Source organism: Nothobranchius furzeri, chromosome 5 (assembly GCF_043380555.1).
Source record: "Nothobranchius furzeri strain GRZ-AD chromosome 5, NfurGRZ-RIMD1, whole genome shotgun sequence".
Lineage (NCBI taxonomy): Eukaryota > Metazoa > Chordata > Actinopteri > Cyprinodontiformes > Nothobranchiidae > Nothobranchius > Nothobranchius furzeri.
This window is the reverse complement of record NC_091745.1, coordinates 79,467,187-79,487,620: the sequence shown is the minus strand read 5'-3', so window position 1 is coordinate 79,487,620 and position 20,434 is coordinate 79,467,187. Positions and strand designations below refer to the sequence as shown.

Sequence of the window (20,434 nt, the reverse complement as noted above, 5' to 3'; positions counted from 1 at the left end):
CAACAAGCACGCCGATTCTTTTCTGCAACCTGAACAAAGCAGCTCCAGAAGCAGAGGAGCCTAAGCTGACGCTGGTTTACTCCTTCAGCCGCTCAGCATCCAGTTTCACGGTTCCCTCTCCTCTGGAGCAGATTTAATCCTGTTAACACGGTCTTTTTCCACTGCTGCTGCTGTGGTCGCAGACGTCAACCAGACACAAGGCTGGATTAAAAGATATCAGTCTTCAATCTGGGGCTTTCAAAATAATTTTAAACAATGAAATGATGTGTAGTTTCATTGTTAGCCAGGTATTTGTACTTTTATTGTCTCTTTTACCTACAAGCAAATGCATAATTGTATGTGTTCATAAGAAATGAATAAGATTAATAACATTTAAATCACATGACTAACACGGCGTTGTCCAAGAGGGCATCAGATTAAAACTTGGTCTTCACTAATAGCACTAATTATAAACCGTTTCCTGTAGAGAAGCTGCAGGTTTGTAAAAAAAATCTCTATTTTCACTTTTCAAGTCCAAGAAAAATATTTACATTATTATTTTTTGTAAGAGGCAAGAGTTCAAATGATATAAAAGTGTTAGGAACAAAGAAGTACAGTTTCACATTTAGTTTATTTTTATTAATTTTAAAATTAAGTTCAGTCACATCAATTAATTTAAAAAGAGTTTCACTTCATATTAATTATTTTTGCAAAAAATAATAAAGAAATGAAAACTGTGTGTGTGTGTGTGTGTGTGTGTGTGTGTGTGTGTGTGTGTGTGTGTGTGTGTGTGTGTGTGTGTGTGTGTGTGTGTGTGTGTGTGTGTGTGTGTGTGTGACAGGAGGAGCAGCTGACTTATCTCCCATGATGCCTAATGTTTTGGTTAAAGCAGGGAGCTGCGAATAGAGAAGCATCCAGCAGGAACAGAAATAAGAGCTAATCCCTGCGGATTATTCCGTTTTAGTGCCAGCCTTACCCACTCGCAGCTCCTTACAACACTCCACTGAGCAGGATGAGGGAGGTTACTGGGGTAAAGACTGATGATGGAGGTGCCAGAAAGGTGCATGAGATAAAGAGCGGGATTGGGACCACGTGGTGTGCTGGGTAATAAGAGTGTTTGTGATTAAAAAAGCAGGATTATAATCCACCTTTACCTTTTTTCCTAGGGGAGTCAGCTGGGAGCAAATCGAGCTCCTCATATTCCATAACGCGCTCCTAACCCCACCGGGAGGTCCTGACACACACACACACACACACACACAGAGAGAGGGGGGGTGAATGAGCTGAACCACACCTGTTTAAGTTTAAAGTGAAGAAGAACCCACCTGTTGGGTTTTAGCACCCGGGTCGCCATCCCTCCTCCTCCTCGTGCTCCTACTGCTCCCAACCCGCAGCCATCCTCCTCTCCCTCTCCTCCTCCAGTCAGTGCGCCTCCTCTTCTCCCTCTCTCTGCTGCTGGACCGGACCGGACCGGACCGCGGTGGCTCCCGTGCGCTCTGGCTGTCCCGGCGCATGGAGAGAGTTATGTCACCGGCTGTTACGTAACAGCAGCGGATCGGGTTTGCTCGGTTGAGAAATATAATCCCGTGTTGTCGCTACCGAGCCCCGGATGTTCCCTTCAGCTGAGCCTGACTCGGGGTGGAAACGCGCTTTTTGGAGGTTTTAACACAGAAAGAACAAAACAAAGCAAATGATGAATAATCCACATCTTCTCGGATTACATCATCCAGAGCTTCTCTAAGACTTGGTCATCAGTCTGAATCAGAGCAAACCTTCTCACTTTAGATTAAAAATGGTACACAGGTGACATCACGCGTTTCTATTCACTGATTATGTTTATTTATTCCAGTTATAGAAGCTAAGCTGAAAACAAGACCAGACCACTGAGGTCACGGTTTCTGTCTCTGATGAGAAAAGCTCTTTTACAACTGGGACTGCAGACTTCTGACTTGTGAGGTGACAGGGGAGCCTAAATGTTCGTGACAACGTTAAATAGAGCACAAAATAATATTTAGTCCAATATTAATGTGCATCATTTCAATAACTTTTGATTTTTGTTTAAAAGATTTGTAAAAGGAGGCATAAAAAGTCTCACATCGTTGCCTTGTTGTGATCTGATAGATGGGTTGGTGGATTTCTAGAACTGTTTTGGGTCCTAATTATGAATTTTTGTCTAATATTACAAAATAAGTCTCTTGTTCCTTTGTTTGCTGGATTTCATAAAAATGAACCAACAATTCTCACAAGTTTGCTTTTTACTAAAGAGCAAGTCACCCCCTACCAGATTCTTACTCCACTCCCACTTCCTGTTTGAAAAATGCAACAAATGCTGTTGCCTAGCAGACCGAGAGGGTGGAGCCGCTAACAAACACACACACACAGGCTCACAACGACATTGTGACATCATATGGTACCAGCTAACGTTCTAGGTTACCTCTTAGCCAATAGCGATGGCAGATTTAAATTCAAATGCAGTGCAGAGTTTTTACCTGACGACGGCACAACACTGACAGTTTTAGACAGAACATTAAAATTTGAACTAAAATGCACTAAAGTGCAAAACTATTGACGACACGTGTCTGCAGCACGATTAGACACACATTTATATAGTTTATCAGAAAAAAAAGCTGATTTGGGGTGACTTGCTCTTTAAAAGTCAGTGAGGTTTATTAGAGTCATTTACAATCAAATTCAATTAAAAGACAAATAGCTGGTCAATAAATGGCTAATATAGATTAGTGAACCTCAACTGACGGCCCACGGGCCAAATCCGGCACACCAGACCTCTCTACCCGGCCCCCAACCCATTGAGCCCTAACGGCCCCCAGTTGGGAGACTTGGATGTTTAGAAGCAAAATTCATGTTCCAATAATTGTTTACGTTCTCCAAAAACAACAAAAACAATCAAAACAGAGAATATTCAAAGGAAGGGAAAGTTACAATCGGCCCCGTTAAATACTCTCTCATAACTGGTTTCACCTGTGTATGGAGGTCAAAGGTCACTGAGCTTACCAAACCAATTTGGAGTTCCAATAATTAGTTCTAAAGGTTTTGGAATCAATTAAATGACAAATTTATGCACCTGTCTAATTTTGTTTAAACTATTATTGCACCGTTTCTGTAAATCCTATAAACTTCTCTGATATCGCTGCGTGTTTCTCCTACAGGATAAATTTAACTGACACTTTTTACCGTAACAAAATAACAAAGATGAACACAGCTGCCCTAACTGTAAATGAAATTTCTCCAAAGAGAAGCTTTGCAAGCAGAAATCATGATTTTACATTTTACATGTGATGCACGAGTTAGAAATGAGACCACGCGTTAAATCCACGTGGTTGTCCAGTAATCCTGCAGCTGCTTCAGGAGTTTAAGCATTAATTGTGGCACTAGTACCAAATATTGTGGTGGATAAATGCTAATAAATTCTAGGTTCTGAGGAGTAATAAAGAAGATCTTTAGTTATAAACTGACAGGTTTATTTCAGTAATGCATATTTACATTTGAAATTCCTTTTTCAGTGACAAACAAACATAACAAACCCCCAAATAAAATAGAGCTCTTTCAAAAAACAAAACAAAAAAACAAATAGAATTACAAAGGAATTGGATTTGCTTTCAATCCTTGTTTACTTATTCAGTTCTTGTTCAGCTCGATCTCTCCTTTTCTGGGTACGATTCTACAGCTCACGCCGTTAATGTACACTACTCAGGTAGGGTTGAGTGTGTGTGTCTCCTTAGCTGGAAATCCTGAGAGTTCCAGGATGAGTTCACAGTAGATTCCTGTAGCAGCTGGCCAGTCTACTAACAGGAATGTTTGAAGTCTCGTCCATGGTTCTGGCTCGCCATCACGTCGTTTAACTACATCCACCAAATCGAAGGTCTCAGACGGTTCTCACCGGGAGATAAAAAGCAGTCTGCACACAATGTGCAGAACATCAGAACACTTAATCACCAAACCCGTCATATCAAATTACCAGAAATAAAATATCACTATCAATTGTAGCACGAAGCTTACAAATTTTAACATACAAGTAAAGGTAACTTCTCTCAGTAATTATTTTACTGTGAGATGTGATTCTTTCTTTAACAAATCTTCCTTCAAAATGATAAGAACATATTTTAATTTTTTTTCCTTCAGTAACATCCTGTATTCATTCTTAAACATTTTGTATAAAGCAACAACTTATGAATATTAACTTTATGGCTTCAACATGGAAAGTTTTCAAAATACTCCAACTGCTTTTTAACAATACTTAAACATGTTTTAAACCAAGATTTTATCGTTCTAAATGATGATAATAAGCTAATTAGCTAACCAACGGCCGTTTTCTTTAGCAGACAGCCTTGCTAGCTGTTAGCTCTCCATATTGCTAATATGACTCACTGGAGTTTCCACAGTAAATAAACAGCTATCCAATGTCTTAATGTCCGTGGTTCAATCGGCGTTATCACACCAAACAACACTTCTCACACACTTTATCTTCTCGGGTTTCAGTTTTATATATATATATATATAATTACCGTAAATCCTCTAATATTAGCCTGTATTTAATTAACTGCCGGGTATCATATTTTGGCCGGTGTCGGAGTCGGCGGAGGTGAATAATGGCCGGTTTTTTATTGTGGCTGGGTGGCACAAACAAGTATGGGGGGCGGTTGTGTCATCCGTCTCACTTTTGATTTGCCAGTGATAGACCGCGAGGGTAACTTTAACCGTACGGAGACGAAGAGGAGGCAAAAATTTGATATCAAGTTCAAAGGGAACGTGCTGATTATGCTGCAGAACACTCTGGGAAGCAGTAGCAGGGGTTGTATGAACTAGTCACTAGTCGACTTCACCGCTCTATAGTGACTTTTTATGCCTTTCATCGACTAGTCACTGTCACGTGATAATGACCGGCAAGATGCAGTCCTCGGAAAAGACAGCAGTCTGCTGTCAGCAGGTGACACGCTCCTGCGCGTCGGGAGGCGACGCGCTGTGCCAGAGCGTCGGTACTGACACCCGCCGTAAAACGGACATTTAACCAAATTGTGACGAAGATAATAAACAGATACAGTACAGAAAAATAGTCAAATAAAAACAAGTTAGTTTTTGTACCTGGTGGTTGCAACAAACAGACACCACTGAAGGTAATCAGAAGTGAGGAACAGAAAATGAAATAATTATTTTAATGTTTAGAGCAGCAGGAACTCTGAGAGGCTGCAGGCGCATCAGTGAGTTTGCGGCCGCTGCGCAGGGGGAGGGGGGCTGACGCAGAAACTACCGTTGTTAAAAGAAATGTGTTTAACTTTGAAAACGTGGGCGCAATTTTAATTGTCAAAAACTCCAGTGAACCATTAGTTCATTTTGCTCAAATAGAAATAGAGGCCTGCCTCTAATTCTGGCCCTCCTTCCAATAAAGGCCTGGAGCTTGATGAGCTTGAGTCAAATACAGGCCCGGGCCTGTATTAGAGGATTTACGGTATAACCGTTCTCCGTCTCTCACTGGTCACATGGATCAGCTCTCCTTTTTCCTTTTTTTCTCGCGCTTAACCAACGAGCCCGCCCCCCTACAGGCACTGCCAAGGGTCAAAAACCGCAGCTCTTACACCCGTCGTCGTCGTCTTCCTCTGCTTATCCGGGTCCGGGTCGCGGGGGCAGCATCCCAACTAGGGAGCTCCAGGCCGTCCTCTCCCCGGCCTTGTCCACCAGCTCCTCCGGCAGGACCCCAAGGCGTTCCCGGACCACATTGGAGATGTAACCTCTCCAACGTGTCCTGGGTCGACCCGGGGGCCTTCTGCCGGCAGGACATGCCCGAAACACCTCCCCTGGGAGGCGTCCAGGAGGCACCCTGACCAGATGCCCAAACCACCTCAACTGGCTCCTTTCGATCCGGAGGAGCAGCGGTTCTACTCCGAGTCCCTCCCGAATGTCCGAGCTCCTCACCCTATCTCTAAGGCTGAGCCCGGCCACCCTACGGAGGAAACTCATTTCGGCCGCTTGTATCCGCGATCTCGTTCTTTCGGTCATTACCCAAAGCTCATGACCATAGGTGAGGATTGGGACGTAGATCGACCGGTAAATCGAGAGCCTGGCTTTCTGGCTCAGCTCCCTCTTCCCCACGACAGATCGGCTCAGCGTCCGCATCACTGCAGACGCCGAACCAATCCGCCTGTCGATCTCCCGATCCCTCCTACCCTCACTCGTGAACAAGACCCCGAGATACTTAAACTCCTCCACTTGAGGTAGGACCTCTCCCCCGACCCGGAGGTGGCAAGCCACCCTTTTCCGGTAGAGAACCATGGTCTCAGATTTGGAGGTGCTGATCCTCATCCCAGCCGCTTCACATTCGGCCGCGAACCTACCCAGCAAGAGCTGAAGGTCAGAGCTGGATGAAGCTAGGAGGACCACATCATCCGCAAAAAGCAGAGACGAGATTCTCCTGCCACCAAACTCGACACACTCCACACCACGGCTGCGTCTAGAAATTCTGTCCATAAAACTGAATGACAGAACCGGTGACAAAGGGCAGCCCTGGCGGAGTCCAACCCTCACTGGGAACAGGTCCGACTTACTACCGGCTATGTGGACCAAACTCACGCTCCTCTGGTAAAGGGACTGAATGGCCCTTAACAGAAAGCCACCCACCCCATACTCCTGGAGCGTCCCCCACAGGGTGCCCCTGGGGACACGGTCATAAGCCTTCTCCAAATCCACAAAGCACATGTGGATTGGTTGGGCAAACTCCCATGCCCCCTCCATCACCCTTGCAAGGGTATAGAGCTGGTCCACAGTTCCAAGGCCAGGACGAAAACCACATTGCTCCTCCTCAATCTGAGATTCAACTATCGATCGGACCCTCCTCTCCAGTACCTTGGAGTAGACCTTTCCAGGGAGGCTGAGGAGTGTGATCCCCCTATAGTTGGAACACACCCTCAGGTCACCCTTCTTAAAGATGGGGACTACCACCCCGGTCTGCCACTCCCTAGGAACTGCCCCCGATGACCACGCAATGTTGTAGAGACGTGTCAACCATGACAGCCCTACAACATCCATAGCCTTGAGATACCCAGGACGAACCTCATCCGCCCCCGGGGCTCCGCCGCTGTGTAGTTGTTTGACTACCTCAGCAACTTCTGCCACCGAGATCGGACAGTCAATCCCCAGGCCTCCCAGCTCTGGTTCCTCCTCGGAATGCGCATTGGTGGGATTGAGGAGCTCCTCAAAGTATTCCTTCCACCGTCCGACTATAGCCTCAGTTGACGTCAGCAGCTCCCCATCCCCACTGTAAACAGTGTGAGCGAGTTGCTGCCTTCCTCTCCTGAGGCGCCGGACAGTTTGCCAGAACCTCTTTGGAGCCGATCGATAGTCTTTCTCCATGGCCTCACCAAACTCCTCCCACGCCCAAGATTTTGCCTCGGCAACTGCCACTGCTGCACCCCGCTTGGCTATCCGGTACCTGTCTGCTGCCTCCGGAGACCCACAGACCAGCCACGCCCTGTAGGCCTCCTTCTTCAGCCTGACGGCTCCCCGAACCTCTGGTGTCCACCAGCGGGTACGGGGGTTGCCACCACGACTGGCACCGGCCACCTTACGACCACAGCTAGCAACAGCTGCCTCGACAATCGCAGAGTGGAACAAGGCCCACTCGGACTCAATGTCCCCCACTGCTCTCGGGACGTGGTCAAAGCTCTGCCGGAGGTGGGAGTTGAAGACCGTCTTGACAGGTTCTTCTGCCAGGCGTTCCCAGCAGACCCTCACTATGCGTTTGGGTCTGCCAGTTCTACGCGGCATGTTCCCTTGCCATCTGATCCAACTCACCGCCAGGTGGTGATCAGTTGACAGCTCCGCCCCTCTCTTCACTCGGGTGTCCAAAACATACGGCCGCAGGTCAGATGATACGACTACAAAATCTATCATCGACCTGTGACCTAGGCTGCCCTGGTACCAAGTGTACCGGTGGGCATCCTTATGTTCGAACATGGTGTTCGTTATGGCCAAACTGCGGCTTGCACAGAAGTCCAATAACAAAACACCGCTCGAGTTCAGATTAGGTGGGCCGTTCCTCCCAATCACACCCCTCCAGGTCAAGCTGTCATTGCCCACGTGAGCATTGAAGTCCCCCAGCAGGACAATGGAGTCCCCTGATGGAGCACTATCTAGCACTCGTCCCAGGGACTCCAAAAAGGGTGGGTACTCTGAACTGAAATTTGGCCCATAAGCACAAACAACAGTCAGGACCCGTTCCCCGACCCGAAGGCGCAAGGAAGCTACCCTCTTGTCCCCCGGGGTAAACCCCATCACACAGGCAGAGAGTCTCGGGGCTAACAAAAAGCCAACCCCAGCCCTCCGCCTCTCACCCGGAGCAACTCCAGCAAAGTAGAGTGTCCAACCCCTCTCCAGGTCTCGGGTTCCAGAGCCAGTGCAATGTGTCGAGGTGAGTCCGACTATATCTAGCCGGTACCGCTCACCCTCTGCCACAAGCTCCGGCTCCTTCCCCGCCAGCGAGGTGACGTTCCATGTCCCAAAAACTAGTTTTCTTGTCCGGGGATTGGACCGCCAAGGCTCCCGCCTTGGTCTGCCACCCGATTCGCATTGCACCGGACCCTTCATGTTCCTCCTGCGGGTAGTGGGTCCACAGTTGGACGAGCCCATGTATCCGGTTCGGGCTGGGCCCGGCCGGGCCCCATGGGCGAAAGCCCGGCCACCAGGCGCTCGCTCACGGGCCCCAACCCCAGGCCTGGCTCCAGGGTGGGACCCCGGTAACCCTCCGGGCCGGGTACTCCGACTCTTCGTTTTAACCGCCATGAAAGATCCTTCGAACCGTTCTTTGTCTCACCCTTCACCTAAGACCAATTTGTCATGGGAGACCCTACCAGGGGCACTAAGTGCCCCAGACAACATAGCTCCTAGGATCATTAGGGCACTCAAACTCCTCCACCACGATAAGGTGACGGTTCAAGGAGGAGTACACTACACCCTCCCCCCCTAATTAGCATGAGTCCCATCATGCGGCTAATATTCAGATCTAAACATGGTGAATTTGCTGATCAGGACAGTCGCTGAAAAACTCAAGTGCCTGATTAAAACTGTCCAAAAATCCCTGAGCAAAGGAAATCAGAGGTTTTCCTAACTGTGGGTAATGAAACCGACCTGGTACACATCTTCTCCTGTCTGATTTCCTCATTTATATTTATATGTCGATGGGATCAGCTTTTTCCTTTTTTTTCTCGCGCTTGATCAACGAGCCCGCCCCCCTACAGGCACTGCCGACGGTCAAAAACCTCAGCTCTACGAGTAACCAAACACAGTGTGTGGGTTACATAATGTTTATGTTTATTTATTTGGCAGACGCTTTAATCCAAATCCACTACCATTTTTAACTTGTAGGGCATGTTGTGATCTGGAGGGTAAACCGGAGTACCCGGAGGAAACCCACGCATGCATGTGGAGAACATGCAACTCCACGCAGTAGGCCACAGCCGCAGCCGAGTTTTGAACCTGCATCCTTCTTGCTGCGAGGTAACAGTGCTAACAACTGCACCACCATGCAGCCCAAAAAACCAAAAAGGTCTGCAGGTAATCAAAAAGTTCCCAAAACTCTTCTTTTGTCTTTTAGATGCTCAGTTTAGAACGAACACGTTAAACTCAAATTTAACTGCACATAAAGCTTGAAACTAGAATCCGTCAGTTGGAGAGTCGGTTCGTATGAATGGAAACCAGCTTCAGAATTACTAGAATGAAAAACACGCTCACGAGCACGATGGGTCTGACAGGCTAGTGGACAGGTGGTTTAACTGAAAACTCCCCCCGTCACCCGCTTCCTCAAACCCAACTTGACCACATGAGACTGGAAGGAAAGAAGAAGAAACTTTTCTAAAATTGTCCTGCACTCTCATTCTTCAGCAAGGCTTTTAAAGGCTAGATAACGGCTCCGTTTAAAGATGTTAAAGACGTGAGGGGCCCTCGGAAGACCAGAAGGCCTGCAGGCTGCTCAGAAACCACACGTCAGACCAAACTGTGGAAGAGCTGATGCTAAACCGTAGTGGAAAAGCTCAGAGCTGGTGTGGTTGTGACCACTGGTTGATAAACACAAACTAGCATCCATGCAGAAACTTTCTGGTATTAACCATCCTTTAGTGGCCAAGCAAATCAAATGAAAACATGTCTAAAACCAAATTTACAATTACAGCAAAAACAGGGGCAGTTCTAGAGGGGTGTCCAGGGTGGGCCAGTGCCATACTGACAACAAGCTTGGACCCCACTTCTGAGGGCGGAGCCTAAGCATGAATAAGTATGGATATTTGTGATATAACTGTAACCTAATGCGAGATGTGGAATCAAGGCATGTGATCTGAAACAGAAGAAGCACTTAAAAATGTTTTCATGATGTCACCGAGATAAATACCTCAAATAACGCATCGTTTGCCAAACAGAAGCTAATTTTAAGTCGTTGTATGTGTTGTATTGTAATTACTCACTAAAATTTGAAATATTTAAAAGCATTTTTGAACAGTTATTTTTTTTTTTTTACAAATGTGCCTCTTAAGAGGGGGGCCAGGCTGGGCCCCCCTTCTAATGTTAATCCAGAACCTCCCCTGAACAGAAGCAAAAGACAAGCAATGCTACAATAAATGCATCTTTAATCCTGAATCCAACAAAATGATGTTTTTAATGACACTTTAGAAGTTTGAGTAAATAGCTTGAAACAAAAATGTTTAAATAACTTAAATGACAAAGATTCTTAAGTTTCTGTCCTTTTAAAACCCTAAAAATCAGACACGGGTTGCAGAGAAACAATACTTGAGCATCGCATAAAGAGTGAACCGTATGCAGACACTTTTGAAAGCCAAACGTAAACACAGCAAAGAAATGGCGTGTGCGCTTTCAGCACCCTGGTCTGCAGCGGACGCCTGTGATGTGGACTGTTGCTCATTACGGAGCGCCGCAGCACAACGCCACGGCCGTTTCTAAATGCTGAAAAACTCAAAGCTCAAACAGCAAACAGTGACTTGATGCTTTTGTAGATGCTGTTTCTCCACCGTTAGTTGGAATATTCTCACAGCACAACAAATCTGCACATATTTAAATATAACCACAGCCACCACACGGTGGAGTAACAGCCAGCAGCCCACACCAGAAAATCAAAACTCAGACGTGGAAGACGCGTCACACACAACACACACACCTCTTTCAAGTTTCTGATATTTTTATAAAATATGACTCTTTTTAAATAGAGGACATTTTCTACATAAAACATAGCTCAGAGTGAGTTAAACACTTGTTTAAAATATATATTTATTAAATCTTTCATGGATAAAGTCATGAACGTGCAACACATCCAAACAAAAACATCAACCTTTAAAGCCCCAGTGTAATATGGGTACCACTCTGAATGTTCAAATAAATAATCCTTCAGGATTAAGATGAAAAAGTAAAGTTTTGATCGTTGTTAGTAACTTCAAACAAAGTCAAGTCAATCCACTGGAAATAGTGAAATATTAGTAAAACACACAAATGAGTGTAAGTTAGTGAGGATTCCTTAAGATGGCCCGGAGAGTTTGTACACATTTCAATATGGCCGCCGTGTTGCGATAGCTTCTGAGGTAGGTGAGCGTGCCGGTGTGCTTGTGTCAGCCTCTCAGGAGGTGGCCGACGCCGATCGACACAAACAGGGCTGCGTAAACAACAACAGGAAGGTGAGAATGCATAAAGGCAGAGTGTTACTGACAAACTGGTGTGTGCAAAAACCAGAACCACGAACCCGTTGCCTCTGTGTGCAGTTTGGAGCCATCGCTGCTGGTCACTTTACAGGAAACGGAGGTTTTTTTCCTTTCCTGTTTGTCCAGAGTTGATTCAATCAGCACAGTACTTCCCAGTGGGATAGGACTGGGGACAAGATGGATGTTTGTTAGGGGGGATGACAGGAACCAAATAAAAATAAAGGTTTTTCATTATGTGAGGAATCATGTCAGTGTGTGAGTACAGATTCACTTGTTTTCTGTACCTGCGATAGTCGATGTTCAGGTTGGCGGTCATAACCGGCGCACTCAGTAGAGAGGCATGAGTTCCTGTTACCGTGTCGATCATGGTGGCTATTGCCCCCCCGTGGACGTGTCTGGAAATACAAACACACACACACACAGAGACGCGTTTATTTTACCATTTAAACCACCTCTTTATAAAAGAGCCTCTATATAAATGTTGCTACTGGAGAAAAACATCGGGGATGGGGCTGGATTAAAGACACTAAATTAAAACTTGCTGAACAAGAAAGAATTTGAAACGTTTTGGTGTATTTAAAGGACTTTTTGTGCCATTTTGAAGTGTGTTTCTGTGTAAATGTTGTAGTTACTATCTCACCAGCTCCCTAAGAGAAATGGCATTTACGCCCTGCAACCTGGACCAATTCTGGTCCTGGAGGGCCGGTACCAGCACGTTTTGGTTTTAACTCAGTTTCAACACACCTGATTTCAATCAGCAGGTGATCAACAGACTTCTGCAGAGCCTGATGAGCTGCTGCACGGGTGAATCAGCCACTAAATCAAGCGTGTTGGAGCAGAGAAACAACTAAAACATGCTGCCCTCCAGGCCTGGAATTGAACACCCCTGCCCTAGACCAAAGTTTACCACTAACAACTTACAACAGCTTGGACTTCAAAAACATCTGTGATTTGGGTGAATGTTACTAAATAAACCCTCAGTTTCACATCACTCGTGTATTTTAGGCCTAGTCCACACGTAGCCGGGTTTTTAAAAAAAAATTAATATCCGCCCCTCCAAAAACTTGCATCCACACCACCTCGTTTAAAAAAAAAAACTCTGTCCACACGTACCCGGATAAATACGTTGTTAAGGACATGCCAGACCTGTAGGCGGCAGTACTTCCCCCGTTCTTAACCTCGTCCTTCGTCTGTGGTCTTCCGCAAGGAGCAGTAATTCCTCTTGCAACAACAAACAAGCAAAAAGCGCTTGGACAATTGATAAAGCGAGCGCAGCTCTGAGGGCATCCATGATGTCGGCTAGTGTAAACACAGGTCGCACACGTGATGTCAGCATTTTTTTGTCGCGGAAAGTGTCGTTGCGGACCTTAAAACTCCGGTTTTGTCCGTCCACACGCACACACCCAAAACGGAGAAAACGCAGATCTTCACTTTGGCCGGAGTTTTTAAAAAGATCCGTTTTCGTGTGAAAAAACTCTGTTTTCGTGTGGATGACAGGCCAAAACGTAGTAAAATATCTACGTTTTGGCAGATCCCCGGCTACGTGTGGACAGGGCCTTAGTAAAATATCCTAAATTTCCTCCTAGGCTTGACTCCTGGATGCAGCGGGGGTGCGACATTTTCCTGCTGCTGGTGATATTTACACTGAGTAATGCAGATCTGGTGGCAGTGTAAAGGTTTTAAAACCACATTTGTGAGAGTGGAGCCGGTTTAAGACCACAGCACCACGGACTAATCTCTGCTGAGTTCATATTAGCAGTCAGCTGAGTCCCGTGCAACTTCTGTACACATTAGCTGATACCTGTGCACATAAACAGGTGTTACTCATCTCACCCTGGAGGGCCCTCCAGAAGATGTCCAGCTTGCAAAATGCACACACATCTCTGCTTGTCTTTAGTGAAAAAGAGCACGTATTCAAACGCCGCTCCAGACTCTCTGATGTTCCGGGTAAAAAGACGAGCTCTTGACTGGATTAGCTTACTGAGATAGACTCCACCTGCAGAGGGAAACGTGACCATTGTTAGTCCAGTTATTACAGTTATGAAAACATAATTATTACTTAGGAGCAGGTAAGAATGATGGGATGTAGATAGCGTTTACATTTTATTTTAGCATCAAGAGATTCTTCATAAATACATCATTTTATAACTTGTATTTCTCAATGCATCAATAAACAAGATCATATAATGTTTTTGTTTTTCCAATCTCAGTTATGGTTCATGCCAGAAGATTGTTTAGCTAATAGCCCAAAGTTAACTAATAATGAAGGAGCTATTGTCCAGTTAAAATGTTGATTCTTAGCCTCAAATGAAAGATCACGTTGGGAGCAAAGATTAAGAAAATGAGAGCTTTGTAGTCATCACAAAAATAAGTGGTTTAATGATGAGTTTGAGCTCAGAATAAGTCTAAACACAAGAATAATCTCCCGATCGCTGACTAAAAAAAGATAAACGTCTTCATTCTTACCTGTGGCGTACTTGAGAGACCGATTATAGCTCGGCAGTCGTATCCACTGTCCCTCTCCCTCCGTCTCCACCTCGCTTTTACCGTTATAATAGTCGTACAGGCGCATCATCTCCTCTCCCCAGGAGGAGTTGGGAAAGCTAAAGTCTCGAGGTTGGGGAGAAAAGAGGGATGGCGGGGTTTTCTGAACAGGAAATATGAAATACATTTTTTTGTTAGTGGTAAATGTAAAAACTTATTTACAGAATCATTATTATCTTTGTTTATAAAGCATTTTCAGTCAAAGAGCTGATGAAAAGCAGTATACAAATGAAGAATTCATTTGCACAAGCAGATCTTTTCATTTTTATAATGAAATCTATAAAAATGCATATTTCTGTTGCTTTATTGAGGTGACTTATGGCTAAATTCAGTTTGGTGATTTGATCACAAATGTCAAAAATCAAAGTGTAAGTGTCTAATGTGGATAGCTGAACATTTCTGATTGAGTTAGGGCCTTAGGGCCAGTGGATTTAGAACTAAAAATAACAAAAACAGCAACTTTTTAAAGTCACAGTATGCTTCTCAGAAAATGTATTTTAATCTTGATTTTTGTGGCAACGTTTTATCTAAATCGTAGAGAAATCTAAACTTTTAAATTTGATGGTTAAATAGGTAATAACTTGTATATTAAATAAGATGTAAATAACTAATAAGGGTCAATAATGACTTAATATTTAACATCCTAATAAGTTATTTATAAGGCCTTTTAGGAACAACGTGCGTTCAGCTGCGGGTTGAAACCCCTGGAGCCACTGAGAGTAGCATGCAGCCACCAGTCATTTAGCACTTTCACCAGAACCAACCTACCACCACGGTCCGCTCAAAGGTGGTCCTGAAGAGAACTCTGGTAAGCAGCCGAGTCTTCGTGAACTGGACCCAACAGAGGTTCTGAAAGCCGCTGAGTAATCGAACAAGGCTCCGAGCCATCTGATGCTGTCGGTGATGGTCAGTTGGCCGCTCGGCTGTTCCAAGGTGGCTCTAGCTAGCTAGCAACAAACTACAGTCAGCGCTAAATGGCGGGGAAAATCTCCCCTAAGCCTGTTCCACACATTCGACTACAACACAGAACTACACAACCAAAACAACACCTCAACGCGTCTCACTTGGACCGTTTTACCGGTGACTTTCACTTGTCACGGTGACTAGCGGCTTCGACTTCCTGAAACATCGGAGGCACGTAGTTTACGCCATGTCACGTGTCTTGAACTCTGATTCCGATTGGCTAGGAAACACAGGCTTTTCCTGTAGATGCCATTGGTTGTCGTGGCAACTGTTTCCTCACACAAAACATTTGCATTACAGTTTGACTGCGAAACTGGCCTCAGGGTGACGTAAAACCCAAGAGGCCAGATTTTATTTGACTCATTTGAAAGGCTCAACTTCTAAATGTAGTTTTTAGTTGTTGAAAATGGATGGAGGAGCGGCAAAGCAGTTTCTGAACGTTTTAAAAACTTTAATGGCAATGTGCGGAGGCACTGCATTGCTCGCTTATTCATTGGTTTATTTTCAATGCCAGGCTCCAAAAACAAGAATATTTCAGGCTTAATATCGTTTCTATAGTGAGTAAATAAAGTACATCACTAAAGTAAGTACGTTTATTCCAGTTGCGTTGATGTATTTTAAAAGTGAGACTGCACTCTGATTGGATTTTCAGTTTTTTCACCCATTTGAGATAAAAGCATGAGCCGAAAACACAAATGCTTCTTGTTAATGGTGATAAAACAACCCTTTATTGAAGCAAGAACCCAGAATTTTGTATGTTGTTCAGAATCAACCAACAAGTTGGTTGTTTCACATGATAATAAATATATGACCACAAAGCATACAACCGTAGCAAAAATAACAGATTTTTCTTCTTTCAAATCAAGTGCTTGAAATTAAATTATTTATTTATATAATATTTGAAGCTGCAACGTTTAGAGGGCGCCAAAGCACCAGCAGCGTGACAGTCTACAGTAAAATATCTAATTTCAACCATTCAAACGCGGACAAAAGAATGACAAGGAGTGTGAAATACAGTTTAAAATGTTTGCATTCTTACATGAACAAGGAAAACCAGTGAGTTCTGCAGCCAAATTTTACAAATTTAAGTTACATTCAAATGGAAAACCCTAAGAAGTTAAAGACAAAAAGGAAAATGTACTGAAACTCCAAAAACAAACAAAAGAAAGAGTTTTTTTAAGTACAAAAATAGTGCACAAGCTCACAGCTCAAGCATTTTCATTCAATCTGACAGTAAATCAACGAGCCTCAGAAAAGTGAAGTTACAAAATACATACTTGGGTGGTTTTGTTAAAATTGTAAAAGCTGCACCAGACCAGAGGAATGTGAACAGACTTCATTTTGCTGCTTCTCCACACAACTTCCTACAAAAACAGAGAAGATAATAATTAAGCTCTCGACAGTCTTTGTTATTTGGTTAAATACTGATCTCCACGTCTTACCGTGCTTCTTCCTTGGTCATATCTGCATAGGCACAAATAGCTTTGTCTCGCTCAAGGATCTGTTGCTTCAGCACGTTGATGTTCTCCTGAGCCTTGTTCTTGGCTTCTTCGTGATCAGCTGAGGAGGAAAATGACTTCAGATTAAGTTTTTCTTCTTAATCCTTTTTTAATCTGATATATTTGGAGATGAAAGACGAAGCTATTGAATTTAAAATATATAACTGAAGACTAAAACGTGTCTAAATATCCTGATCAGATTGTTTCAATAATAAAAACTTACTTTTAAGTTTATTTATGGTTTCTTCGAGCTCTGATTTCCTATTTTCGTTGTTGACCTGCAAAAAGAAAGGTGAATAGATGATCTTTTGTTCAAGAATAAAACAACACAGGCAAATGAGCTATTTGGCGTCATTTGGGCTCATTTCCAGTTGCGCGTCACCTTTTCTGCGTTACAGGCCTGCAGGTTTTTATCAGCTTCATTAAAAGACTTCTCGGCCTCGCTTTTCGTCTTCTTCAGCTCCTCCAGCTGCGAGTTGGTGGCCTCCAGGAAGCCCTTCAACTCCACGATTTTATTTTTCATCTCCACCACAGAGTCCTCCTTCCTCTTGATTTCTACTGAGTTCTCCACCATGCGGGTTCTCATGTTGCGCAGGCTCAACTCCTGACGCAGAGTCTGGAAAATCATCACAGCCATCACCGCCATGCTCACGGCGAGGAAAAAGATCACCAGCTTCATCTTGGTAGATCAGGGGAGTCGGTGTGTGTTCGGGGAGGGAGGAGGGTGCGGGCGATCGGTGCGGCGGAGACGGATGCGGATCACTGGTTCACCCTGAATTTTACGCACGTCTGGCATTGACTAAAGTTCCCTTTCAAACTGGACTGGTAACCTGCTGTTCTCGTCTGACAGGCTGGGCGTACCAATCCACCTGCTTCCTGGTGCCATTTGCATGAGTTTTGCAGTTTGACTGGATTAAAGTACAAAGAAATTGTTTTCAACGCGCGTTTTTACGCTCAATGATCTAATTTATGCAACATTTCTTAACCAAAACAGCTGCTGTCAGGTTTAAATTACAAAGAAAAAACGTGGTTATAACATAATTTAATTACTAGGAAATAACGTAATTTAAACTAAACAATTAGGACCTTCAAATTAAAGTTTTAATCATAAATCTTGGTCACAAAATCACAAATCAGGAAAGAAGAAGCTGTTGAGGACATGACAGGTTTGTAGGCCACTTTTGTTTTTAAGAAGACAATCAGGAAGAGGGCGTTCACTGACAGCTCGGAGCCAATAAAAAGAACCAACGTGCTGCGTAAAGGCGCAAAGGTGAGTCCGCAGCAGGTGAACAAGGTGTGACAGGGTGACACCATCAAGTTATAGAAAAAATAAAAGTCAGGAACTGCCACTGCGCTTCTCACGCGCAGGTTTTATTCTAAGAACAGCTTGTGCGCAGGATGAAGGTCCAGTTAGTGTTACCTCTGACCCTCTTCACCTCAATCGTCTTATTGGGTTTTGTAAAAATACGGAAAAAGGAGCACGACAAACAGGACAAACAGAAACGCTTCCAGGACATCAAGCTGCGGGTGACCACCGATGTGCTGCAGGAGTACCTGAACGAGAGGGCGGAGAAGGAGAACGCGCTGGAGAAGACCAAGGACAATCTGAAGAAGATGAGTGAGGAAGTGGAGGTCCTCCAGACCAAAGCGCAGAAGACACAAGCGGATCTGGAGCACTGTCATGGCGAACAGGTCATTACATTTCGGGAAAATCTCTCTCTCTATATTTTTTTGTGTGATTAAAAATAGAAAACATTGAGTCACTGTAAATAATAAAAGTGCAAATGCCATGCAAGTAAAGGGGTTAAATGGTTTAAAATCAAATTACAGCATCAGTGCTTGATCATTTTTGGATTACAACCTGAAAGATTCACAGAATTTGTTCTCTGAAAATACACAAAGTGTATCCAAACATCCATTGTCCCTCAGTCTTTACCTGTGTTCTTTATGTTTGTTTGCTTTTATTCAGAAGCCGGTTTCTGTCCGGTCAAAGTTTGGAAATTCAATGAACAAAGGATGACTTGTGTTGTCCCTGAAAACCAATAAAAATACAAACAAACATCACTCTGAACCAGTAAACTGCTTCAGTGAAACCAAAACCCTTATTCATATTCTCCTACTGGAGAAAAGACCCGACCCACCGTGCAGACATTAAAAATAATAAAATATAAGCCTAGCAACGAAATTTGTTCACTCATAAAACTAAAACTTAACAAGAGAAAAGTTAAATGTCTGCAAAAACTAAAAATATTCTTTGAATTTTGTTCCTTTGGAAAGAAAGAGGTCACAACCCTGCTGCTGGTTTTGGGTGAGAATGTGATGGGACTGGTTTTCTTGTTGCAGTCACCAAACAGGAAGCTGCTTTCCTTTTATCTTTAGCCATAAACAAACCCACGAAGGATTCAAATAAAGGAGCATCATTCCCACCTCGTCCTCAAAACTCTTCCGATTCTGTGTTTTCAGGGTGAATCTTTAATGTTTGTTGTGCTGATTTTCTTTTCTCTGATGACAGAAAATGGAGGCGGATCAGCTCGCAAACTCGGACACAAACGTGAACAACATCAAAGGTAAGTGATGCAGCGGGATGAGGCTGGATGCCTAACTCAGCTTTTCTTAACTGTCGTAATGATTTTTACAGGTGAATCTGAGAAGGAGATGAGCCAGCTGAAGACCGAAATGGATGAACTGAAAAAGCAGCTGGATGAAAAAAGTGCAGTGTGTAACTTTTTGAAAGAAAAACCAGAACCAATAAAGTACTTCCTCTTCTTTAATTCAACTAACATCGTGAAAAAATTCTCAACTTTATTTCACTAATGCTTTGTGGTTCCTTTTTTCTCTTAAAGGCAAATGTGTGGCATTAAAGAAGAAGAAAAGCCCAAAGAAGCTCCCAAACAGGAAGAGAAGAAGGAAGAAGCTCCCAAACAGGAAGAGAAGAAGGAAGAAGCTCCCAAACAGGAAGAGAAGAAGGAAGAAGCTCCCAAACAGGAAGAGAAGAAGGAAGAAGCTCCAAAACAGGAAGAGAAGAAGGAAGAAGCTCCCAAACAGGAAGAGAAGAAGGAAGAAGCTCCAAAACAGGAAGAGAAGAAGGAAGAAGCTCCAAAACAGGAAGAGAAGAAGGAAGAAGCTCCTAAATAGGAAGAGCTACAGCAGGGACCCTGGGCACTGCATCCTGTTGTGAACTTCACCATACTTCCTGTGTGAAGGTGTGTTCTGATGGACGCGAGGCGTTCATATTTCATGGAGAAAGATTGAGTCTGGTTCTGCAAGCAACCACAGTAAACTGGTTACTGCTTACAGGTGACTGCAACTTTATCACAAGAAGCCTATTTTCAGGCATGGACGTAATTTTCTCTTGGGGGGGGGGGGGGCGGGGCACAACCGGCATGAGGACTGGTGGGTGGGTGGGGGGGGGGCATCAACACAAACGGTTGTTCTCTGCTTGGTCCTGGAGCTACACCTGTGTCTATTTAATATAGTGTAATATTGTTTTGGGATTGTACTTGACTTAGAAAAAGTGTGTGTGTGTGTGTGTGGGGGGGGGGGCATGTCCCCCCTGACCTCCCCCAAAATTACATCCATGAGTTCAGGGATCCTAAAACTCAGCTGCAGCTTTCCTGTTGCCTGTAAAGGGGTTACATTTTTCTGTCTATTAACAAAGTTTAATCTCACTCTTTTATAATTAGATCTGTTCCTAGTTTATTTAAAATGAAGCGATGTTTCCAAAAACAAAGTTTTTTAAAAGCC

At 44.2% G+C, this 20,434-nt stretch overlaps 4 protein-coding genes across 4 annotated transcripts in view; 1 reads left to right on the top strand and 3 right to left on the bottom strand.

The window, feature by feature from the left end:
- rorc (RAR-related orphan receptor C) overlaps positions 1 to 1,480 on the bottom strand; it is a 32,004-nt gene extending 30,524 nt beyond the window's left edge. The window contains exons 1-2 of the mRNA XM_015950642.3: positions 1,305 to 1,480; positions 1,134 to 1,213 (exon numbers count right to left, since the gene is read on the bottom strand). Coding sequence (XP_015806128.3) covers positions 1,134 to 1,185 — 52 coding nt within the window. The 5' untranslated portion in view covers positions 1,186 to 1,213; positions 1,305 to 1,480. The remainder of the gene's footprint in view (positions 1 to 1,133; positions 1,214 to 1,304) is intronic.
- Positions 1,481 to 11,241: 9,761 nt separating this feature from the next.
- them4 (thioesterase superfamily member 4) lies at positions 11,242 to 15,358 on the bottom strand. The gene is made up of 6 exons (XM_015950659.3): positions 14,997 to 15,358; positions 14,151 to 14,331; positions 13,518 to 13,680; positions 11,969 to 12,079; positions 11,726 to 11,850; positions 11,242 to 11,638 (listed from the first exon to the last, which is right to left on the bottom strand). Exons 1-6 carry the CDS (start codon positions 15,114 to 15,116, stop codon positions 11,595 to 11,597), a joined length of 744 nt encoding a protein of 247 aa, XP_015806145.1. The 5' UTR covers positions 15,117 to 15,358; the 3' UTR covers positions 11,242 to 11,594.
- A 542-nt stretch (positions 15,359 to 15,900) lies between these two features.
- LOC129163520 (homer protein homolog 2) lies at positions 15,901 to 17,502 on the bottom strand. The gene is made up of 4 exons (XM_054741409.2): positions 17,073 to 17,502; positions 16,914 to 16,968; positions 16,634 to 16,751; positions 15,901 to 16,555 (listed from the first exon to the last, which is right to left on the bottom strand). Exons 1-4 carry the CDS (start codon positions 17,367 to 17,369, stop codon positions 16,528 to 16,530), a joined length of 498 nt encoding a protein of 165 aa, XP_054597384.1. The 5' UTR covers positions 17,370 to 17,502; the 3' UTR covers positions 15,901 to 16,527.
- Positions 17,503 to 17,940: 438 nt separating this feature from the next.
- Positions 17,941 to 19,992, top strand: zgc:174935 (uncharacterized). The gene is made up of 4 exons (XM_015950661.3): positions 17,941 to 18,382; positions 19,203 to 19,257; positions 19,329 to 19,443; positions 19,534 to 19,992. Exons 1-4 carry the CDS (start codon positions 18,089 to 18,091, stop codon positions 19,823 to 19,825), a joined length of 756 nt encoding a protein of 251 aa, XP_015806147.3. The 5' UTR covers positions 17,941 to 18,088; the 3' UTR covers positions 19,826 to 19,992.
- Positions 19,993 to 20,434: the final 442 nt, after the last annotated feature.

Bases quoted from the DNA above. Each gene is read 5' to 3' on its own strand.
- them4 (XM_015950659.3), bottom strand. From the start codon at position 15,116: ATGGCTCGGAGCCTTGTTCGATTACTCAGCGGCTTTCAGAACCTCTGT. The intron at 13,681-14,150 runs GTAAGAATGAAG...TTCCCTCTGCAG, and splicing joins GTCTCTCAAGTACGCCACAG to GTGGAGTCTATCTCAGTAAG. The intron at 11,639-11,725 runs GTTCGTGGTTCT...TTGTTTACGCAG, and splicing joins ACTGCACACAGAGGCAACGG to CCCTGTTTGTGTCGATCGGC.
- LOC129163520 (XM_054741409.2), bottom strand. From the start codon at position 17,369: ATGAAGCTGGTGATCTTTTTCCTCGCCGTGAGCATGGCGGTGATGGCT. The intron at 16,969-17,072 runs GTGACGCGCAAC...TTCTTTTTGCAG, and splicing joins AGGCCTGTAACGCAGAAAAG to GTCAACAACGAAAATAGGAA. The intron at 16,556-16,633 runs GTAAGACGTGGA...CTGTTTTTGTAG, and splicing joins ATGACCAAGGAAGAAGCACG to GAAGTTGTGTGGAGAAGCAG.
- zgc:174935 (XM_015950661.3), top strand. From the start codon at position 18,089: ATGAAGGTCCAGTTAGTGTTACCTCTGACCCTCTTCACCTCAATCGTC. The intron at 18,383-19,202 runs GTCATTACATTT...CTCTGATGACAG, and splicing joins AGCACTGTCATGGCGAACAG to AAAATGGAGGCGGATCAGCT. The intron at 19,444-19,533 runs GTACTTCCTCTT...TTTCTCTTAAAG, and splicing joins GAAAAACCAGAACCAATAAA to GCAAATGTGTGGCATTAAAG.